We start from the raw sequence: 9,226 nt of genomic DNA on the forward strand, positions 1-9,226 counted from the left end.
GTTTTGTCTCAGCTGAAAATATACGTGACAGATTTACCTGAAACTTTCAGATTTACTAAGCTGCCAAATGCGAGTTTTGTAAAGTGCTTAAAATTAAGTGGTAAAAGAGTACAACTTTAAGTGTTTGAAAGTGCTTTCGAAGTAACACCGTTCAGTGACTTGGATTTTTAAGGTATCAAATCCCTTGTTGCTCCTTTTGTAATCCTAGCTGTGTACAAAAAAAAAATGACAGTTCTTTATCTTTTAGAATATAAAAAGGTAACTCATTAAGTGTCATTGTCTGAGAAAGTGTTCCAGGGGCCAAAAGTTGTGGTCAACCGATTTGGCTGAAACTTGGCACAGAAGTTGGGTATAATGAGATATTTCAAAAGCCACTTTGGCTCACTTCTCTGAGTTTTAGTTTTGGAGTTAGGGCCAAGTCGCACTAGAGGACAATTTCAGATTTGTCCAGGACAAATCTGACTTGAAATCGGCCAGTGACAAAAAATTTGTCCGGAAAGCTACAGTCGCACCTGAGAACAAAATCTGTGAACAAAACATCACACCATGCTGTGAGCGTCACGCAATTTCCCGCGAAGCAGCCTTTACGCGCTGTTTCAATCCACAAACCGCGACACGAGGGATCTCAAAATGTTTCCACGAAGAATTCTAGCAATAATATTTTTCTTCTATTTTCTGGTTCTTCATCAGCAAGCAAATATCAATATCAATTTAATGATATGTTGTCTGTTATTAATGCAGAATTTACGTGCACAAAACATTCTAGTGACACGATGTATTCGCCGACAACGAAATCGTTATCGAAGACGAGCACCATACTATTGGACTCTTCCTCGTCCAATCGAATCGTTGTTCGAGATCCATTATACTGATCGAACAATACCTGGGGACTACTTTCGAAGGCTCTTACGAATGAACAGAGAAAGCTTTGATTTGTTGCTCAACGTAATTCGTAACCGGCTGACGAGACAGAATACAGTTCTGCGAAATTGCCTCACTCCTGAAAAGGTCCTTGCTTGTGGTTTGCTTCGCCTTGCACACGGAAATTCATACGAAACAATAGGACCTGCGCTAAACGTCGGCAGAACTACAGCAATAGAGGCTTGTCAAGACGTGGTTGAGGCTCTTTATGACTTAAGGAATGAGTACATCGAATTCCCAACAACAGTGGCCGAGACAATGAGGTGTATAGAGACATTTACGGACAAATCACGACTTCCAAACATTGTTGGGGCCATAGATGGCACTCATATCAAAATAGTTGCTCCCAGAGACAGTGCTGTTGATTATTTTAGTCGAAATCAGCAACATGATTTCATTATTCAGGCCGTTGCTGACGGTAAGGGATTATTTCTTGACTTTGCAGCGGGTTATCCGGAAAGTATCCACGACGCTAGGGTATATCGAAACAGCTCGCTTTATCTAAGAGCAAGCAACGGAGATATACTCAAGGAACCCGTTGAAAGAATCGGCATCACAGATATTCAGCCTTACCTGGTAGGAGACAGCGCATACCCTATTTCCCCCTGGCTTATGAGGCCTTATCCTGAAGCGACGCGTGACCCTGGCGAGATAACATTTAACAGGGAACTGTCGTCTGCACGAGTAACCATCGAGTGCGCTTTTGGCTGCCTCAAAAGTCGTTGGCGAATTCTACAAAAGCGGTTGGATAGCAGAATAACTTTTTCTGTGAAGATTGCCATTGCTTGTGCAGTGCTGCATAACTTTTGCATTAAAATTGGGGACGAATGGGAGGATGATTTTTACGATGACGATGATGACCGCGGAAACGAACAGAACAATGACTTAATGCAGGACGGGGAAGATATAAGAGAGTTGCTAAAAAACAGTCTATGATTCTTCAAATCCCTTTTTTTAATTATTTAATCCTTCGAACTTAAACTTATACTGTATTTGATATTTCACAAAGAAAATAGAAGAAAATCAACGAGAAAATACTATAAAAATATTGCATTGTAATTTGTGCTCAACATGCGATTGTTGAATCATAAGAAACGATTTCCATCACCGTATTGAATTTTCCTGCAATTTTACAGACATTTATTGTTCAGATTTTTAAAGAGAAGTGTGTGATAAAGATAATTTTTGCATTTACAACAAGAAATCAGTTCAAGCAGTACATTCATTTGTTTCCATAATTTCGTTTGATCGATTCGCAACATAAACAATAACATGTCTTTTGATAATGGTCGATAATGATTGTCTCCCAATAGTCCAAAACAGTCTTGAATTAAAGTTCAGTTGTCTTTCTCATTCTGTTGGCCAAGGATTTTCACAATGGAGCCCATAAATTGGTTCATCATGGCTAGCTGCTGCGTCTGTGATTGTTGCAAAGAATCCATAAATGCTGTAACTTTCTCCCCCTGCTGCCTCATATCCTTTAGAGCCATCTTGAACTCTTCGTCGCTGTCATTATCAGGAGCTTTGCGTTTCGAAGCTCGTTTCCCTTTCTTTGACGCTCTTCTCTTTTCAGCTGGAGTTTGTAGCACATTGGGGCTAGATGAAGTACTGTTCTCGCCAGTAGTATCACTTGATTCAGCTACAACTTGGGGGGCACTTTTGCCGCTGATCCCCGCTTCGGCTACATTATTGAAGGTTACTAGGTCGCGGCATCCAAGGATCTTATCGACCTCATCGTAGTAGACGGATTTCCTAAGGTTTCCTCCTGTTTGGTTTTTGTTCCAATCTTTTGCATTCTTGTATCTTTCTATGATGTACTTCATTTTCCGAATACATTTGTCGGCCGTCTTGTTGGACTGTAGCGCTTTCGAAATCTTCTCAGCGATCCAGGCCCACGTTTTCCTGCACTCTCTGCTTTCCAACTGATCGTGTTTTTCAGCCCATAGTTGGACTAACAGTTTTTCCTCATCTTTAGTCCATCGTTCCTGGGCCTTCTTGTTCTCGGAAGATGTACGGCGCGAAGAAGTTTGGGATGATTCCGGCATTGAGCCGTCTTCGACGAACGGAAAGGATTCTGACAACGAGCCAGAACTTGCGGTTGAAGGAGATGGGCTTCCAGTTCCTCGATCATTAAAATTGTAAGTGCTAGGCAACGGATATATCCATCCTGGTGGATATTGAGGATATTGTTGCCCCATTTCATACGGAAAGTATTGGTTGCCCGTGCCTGGATTCATGTTGTTGCGAAATGAGAACGTGACCAATTTTGCCGCGAAGTCTATAGCATAGAGACTCTGCTACATATCACCTGTCAAATCATTTCCGAATTAAAACACCCTCGCTATTGTTTTCCAAAATTTGTCTCAATTTGGCCTGCTCCAGAGGTAGTCGACGGCATCTTTGAAGTTTGTCCGCCCGCGACCAAATTTTGTCCTTTGGTGAACAAACCGGTCGCACTTGGTTTTTCATTGTGATGACAGATTTTTGACATAAATAAACAGTTTTGTCCTCTAGTGCGACTTGGCCCTTACAGGGGGGTCTCATTTTTTGCCCTTTGAGCACCAAAAATCCAGCCTTCCAGGGGGCATTTTGAAAGTGTGATAAGACCCCACTGGTAAATTGTGCTGCCAAATGAATTTGACCATGAACTCTACTATAATAGAGCTTTCAGTTCATGCATGTAACTTTGTCCTCAAGGTATTGCATAGAGAGGAGCCTGGGGCTAGAGTTTGGCCAAAATTGATGTTAAAATTACAACCCAAAATAGCCATTTTTCAAAATTTCACTATATTCACCTGCCTTCTTGTATAACTTCCAAACCTATACCACTGTTTACTTTAGTCACCCAGTTATCAAAATCAGTTGAGAAAAATTTGGCTTATTATGGTTTATTCAATTTTTGGAACAAACGCTTAATGCCCCTCTAAGGCGATGCAAAATGGAATTTTGAGCTTAATTCAGGCCATAGACAAAGCAAATTGTTGACAAGAAGCCCTTATTCTGTATTTGGTAAGTGAAAATGAATTGTCAAAGCCAAATCAGTTTCGTTGTTTAGAAATACACCGATTCTTACCTTAAAATTGATCTAAAACGGGCCTCTGATTAGCGCAACAAACACATAATTTAGCAAAACAAAGGTGATTGTATTCTTTGAAAACCTAGTAACCACCATAGAACACAAATGATGATGTTCTGATGTACATATAACAATCTTTTTACAAGATGCTTAAATTTTTCTTTGATTTATAGTCAGTTTCACGTCATATTTCTAAGCATTACTCCAAGCATGGAAAGTCTTCATATTTTGTCAGGCCCATTTTGTTATATTTTTACCAGATAAATTTAGCTTATCAAAAGGTTCGTTAACATATAATCTTCGTCTGACCTTGTAATAGCCTGAATAGTTGTTTTAAATACCCATCAGCAAAGGAGCATGACGATACATACGTAGATTACACAGACATATACGAGCTTCAGTGAGCAGTATCGAGGTGAACTGTGATTTTCCGAGTCCTTTAGAGCTGAAAAAATGAAACCATCCATCCACGGTTAGGAGAGCTGGACAACAAAAAGCTTGTTTTGCTAGCGCTTTTATAAAGAAAATAACTCAAACAAAGTCTTGCATTAAGATGATGCACTTGTTATTACATCAAGTTAGTTGGCCCGCCATTTTGAACTTGAAGAGTGTGGGAACTGGACCGAGTCCCCGTCCAATCTTTCTCCCGTTTGGCGGGAATTTTTGCTGTTTTTTATCAGGTGTGTTCGAAATTCTAGACAGCGATCTGTATCATGATAATTTTGTTTTCGATGGCACTTTATTCCTTTGGAGGGGTAAATGACCAGTGCGGTGTCACGTCATGGGCTGTGCAAGAAACAGGAATGCTTCCTTTGTTGTCTTGCGGTAGTGACATGACTGCAAAGTTAAAGCACAAGTAGAAGGGTTCAGGTGTGTCCGGGGAAGAAGAGGAAGAACTGGCGATGCCAAAGCTACAGGTGATTCAGAAGATCAGTTAGGGATCATATACGCGCACAAATGATTTTTATCGCAGTTTACGGGACTCATTTGCTTGAAGAAAGACTGCAATGGTATATAATTTACGATATTGTCGACTCAAATTGTTTGTTTACACGGTTGATTGATTCCCTTGTTAATTTCCTGGGTCCTTACGAAGAGCACTAAACATTCAACAAACTCATCGCAGCAACATCTTTATATATATAAAAAAAGAGTAACAATAACAATAATAGAAATAACTTGAAGGCTGTTTTTGTCTGTTCGAGCTGTTTGTTTACATTCAGTGAGCTTGTGACGTGGGCACGCTTATCAAGCAAGGCTAAGTTTGGCAATTCACAATTCGAGCCAGGTTGCATTGAAACTCTACCGGTCTCCTTTATTTGCCTGTTTTGTCGAAGACAACTCAACTTAAAATAGGCTTAGCTACATAATTCCGCAGGAATTGTTTTGGAAATTTTAGACACGAAAAAGAATTTTAGAAAATCTCAAGAATATTAGAAAAAAATTGACAAATACTAGAACTTGAATAGCAGTGTATATAGGAGAATACTGAATAGCAACATTTCACAGGCAGAAACGTTGAGAAAACGTTTGTATTTTTCTGTATTCCTACCAACCAAGAGAGGGCTCAGTCCACCCACATGCTACAACAGTGTCTAGAGAACTGTTCACTGAGTACAACAAATCAGCAGTTTTTCATCAGAGTCATCTACACTACAACTAATCAGCGGTTATTCACCAAAAGAGGCCCTCGCTATCAAAAAAGAATAAAAATTTTATGAGTTTTTTTTACGGAATTTTAGAGAGTTTTAGCAGATAACACTCTTATTTAGGTATATTTTTTCATTATTCTTTTAATTGAATAGTTAACACTATTTTAAATAATTTTTTAATGAAATAATGAAACAATTTTTTCTACCAATATACACAAATCTTCCGTGCTCTTCCAGAACGATTTAGAGTCAGTTCCCATTCAAGTTCGACATATGTGTGTTCATTGCCTATGCATTATTCCAAGCAAATCCAATAATATCCACTAATTCGGTCGATTTTGCGACGACGTTTTAGTGACATTTTCTCCCTGAAAATGTCAATTTCATCGAAAAACTTAGATGCAGCATGTTTGCAACGGACCTTCGACGAAAAGGGCAAATAATGGAAACCGGTAAATGAATTGTGCATTGCACGATAAGTGTGTGCACATGACAAGCTTAATGTAAACAAGCAGCTCGAGCAGACAAAAAACAGCGTTCAAGTTATTCTTATCGTACTTGTTTTTTTTGGACAAATTTGATGAATGTTTAGTGCTCTTCCTAAGGACCCAGGATATTAACATGGGAATCAACCAACCATAAACAAACAATTTGAGACGACAATATCGTAAATTACATATCGTCGTCTCTAAATCTCTCTTTGGTCAGAAGATTCCCCTAGATCACGATAAAAGCCATTTGTGCGCGTATATGATCCCTAACTGATATTTTGAATCACCCGAAGCTTTGGCATCACCAGTTCTTCCTCTTCTTCCCCGGACACACCTGAACCCTTCTACTTGTGCTTTAACCATGCAGTCATGTCACTATCGCAAGACAACAAAGGAAGCATTCCTGTTTCTTGCACAGCCCATGACGTGACACCGCACGGGTCATTTACCCCTCAAAAGGAATAAAGTGCCATCGAAAATAAAATTATCCTGAAACAGATCGCTGTCTAGAATTTCGAACACACCTGGACCCAGTTGTTTGAAGGCCGATTAGCGCTTAACCCGGGGTTAAATTTAACCCTGGTTTCTCTTTCTTGTGTTCAAACGCATTTTCTCGGATAATTTTCTCTGTTATATTTAGAGTTTTCAATCATCAACTTGTAGACAAAAAGAATTAAAACTGAAATGCTTATTAAGCTTTCAAATCTGAATTCAAATCTCGCACTAACCCTGGGTTATCTTAACCCGGCTTTGAACAACTCGGCCCTGATGAAAAACAGAAAAGAAGGATTGGACGGGGACTCGGTCCAGTCCCCACACTCTTCAAGTTCAAAATGGCGGGCCAACTAACTTGATGTAATAACAAGTGCATCATCTTAATGCAAGGCTTTGTTTGAGTTATTTTCTTTATAAAAGCAAAACAAGCTTTTTGTTATCCAGTTCTCCTAACCGTGGATGGATGGTTTCATTTTTTCAGCTCTAAAGGACTCGGAAAATCACAGTTCACCTCGATACTGCTCACTGAAGCTCGTATATGTCTGTGTAATCTACGTATGTATCGTCATGCTCCTTTGCTGATGGGTATTTAAAACAACTATTCAGGCTATTACAAGGTCAGACGAAGATTATATGTTAACGAACCTTTTGATAAGCTAAATTTATCTGGTAAAAATATAACAAAATGGGCCTGACAAAATATGAAGACTTTCCATGCTTGGAGTAATGCTTAGAAATATGACGTGAAACTGACTATAAATCAAAGAAAAATTTTAGCATCTTGTGAAAAGATTGTTATATGTACATCAGAACATCATCATTTGTGTTCTATGGTGGTTACTAGGTTTTCAAAGAATAAGGCCTGGCGCACGCTACTGGTGTACACGGCTAAGAATCTCACATCGTTTGGCTCTTATGAACTTATTAAAATTCAGATCGCATCGATATTTGGCAAGAAGTTAAAGTTTATAAACAGCTTTTCATTGAATATTTTTTTTCTGGCTGTAAGACCAAAATAAAATTGAAATATGAAAAGTATGGCTCAAAATGGGACCATTTTTTAACAGCTCGCGTAACATTTACAGTCTAACCACGCATATTGTGGGATTTCTCTGTTTCTGTTAATGGTACTTTGGAAAAATTTCTCCGAAGAGGTCAGTGACTTATGAGTACTAACTGTATTAAAAATTACTGAACATAATGGCAAAACAACAAAGTTTAGGGCGTTTTCAGAAAGATGTTCTGTCTACATACGATCTCTGTGCAGCGCGAACGTCAATTTAAAAGATTGGTTTTCATTGACTTTCTGTTGTTGTTAAGAGAAGAAATAATAATTTTTGGAATGCTCATAAGTTAAACCTTCCTTATAGATTAACTGTTAAGACTTCGGGAAACCCATTTTTACGCTAAGATCAAATATGTAAGGTTAGACAGCATTTTTTTAACGTGAAAATTCGTAATCCGTGCGTTGGACCGAAAATCGGATTCTAGAGTGTGCTTTGGCATAAAGATTTTGTGCCTAAAATGTGCCTAAGATTGCATAAAGTGTGCATTTTAGTTTTGAAAAACGTGCCTAAGCCGTGCCTAAGTTGTGCCCAAACTGTGCCTAATCTGTGCACAAGTTGTGCCAAAATATTGAGTCACTCGGAAAATCGTGTCCAGCCTATCGTGCTCCACAGCGGACGAAAAGGGCGCACGGCAATTATGTCAGTTTTGAGGTTTACGAAGTCTAGAAACACGGTCTGACGACCTTTTTATCCCCTAATAAGAAATAACATGACTCAGAATACGGTTAGAGACAGCAGGGAAAGCCCCGACAAACAGGAAAATGGAATCTTAAACAGGTTAGCGTATTTGAAGTAAGTGCTCAGCTCAATTACATTGTTGATATGCTAATTTCATCGATGTTAAAAAATTTCCAAGTAGTTTTCTTCTCCTCTTCTTAACGGAGCGTTTAGTTGGAACGAAACATTTGTTTTTTTCAGGAGGGCAGATTTGCATTCAAAAAAAGAATTTACTTGTGATATGACTTATAAAATGAAAACGAAAAAATTGATTGCACGCCGATGAGTTTTGAAGCAAAATAAATGGCACGTCTCATCGATTATTATACGATGAAAGCTTAATTTGCTAACAGAGCCAGAAAACAAAAACAAACAAGCAGCTTGAATTATTTTACTACTAAGTGTAAATCCTACTTTTTTAGTTAGAGAAATATTTTTAAAAAGCAGCCGCATTTTGTATTTAAAAAACAACACGCGTTGGCATGAAGGTTTCAAATTACTACTTTGTACTTTTCATGTTGTTATGCAAATTCAGGCCAATTTTACCGCGATCGCAAAAAGTATTTTCTACGACTTTTATTGGCTATTTTTGTGCCTTACTTCTTTAGCTTTGTTTTTTTATTATGGCTTCGACTTTCTTTCACGATTTCTTTTAGAAACGAAAGAAAGCGAGTCTATAAATTGCATGGCAATTGAAAAGGTTCAGACCGCATACATCGCGTGTGAATTTCCTCTTTATCCTGGGAGTAAACACGGACTGTCGAAGAATACTTTAATTTTTCAGACTTTCGGCGCGGCTCAAAACTT

At 38.7% G+C, this 9,226-nt stretch overlaps 1 protein-coding gene across 1 annotated transcript; it reads right to left on the minus strand.

Moving 5' to 3' along the window:
* Window positions 1–2,033: 2,033 nt before the first annotated feature.
* Window positions 2,034–3,445, minus strand: LOC140928079 (uncharacterized). The gene has a single exon (XM_073377800.1). It carries the CDS (start codon window positions 3,156–3,158, stop codon window positions 2,259–2,261), a length of 900 nt encoding a protein of 299 aa, XP_073233901.1. The 5' UTR covers window positions 3,159–3,445; the 3' UTR covers window positions 2,034–2,258.
* Between the last annotated feature and the right edge of the window lie 5,781 nt (window positions 3,446–9,226).

Source organism: Porites lutea, chromosome 2 (genome assembly GCF_958299795.1).
Source record: "Porites lutea chromosome 2, jaPorLute2.1, whole genome shotgun sequence".
NCBI classification, from domain to species: Eukaryota; Metazoa; Cnidaria; class Anthozoa; order Scleractinia; family Poritidae; genus Porites; species Porites lutea.

Coding starts and splice junctions, on each gene's coding strand:
- LOC140928079 (XM_073377800.1), bottom strand. CDS start 3,158: ATGAATCCAGGCACGGGCAACCAATACTTTCCGTATGAAATGGGGCAA.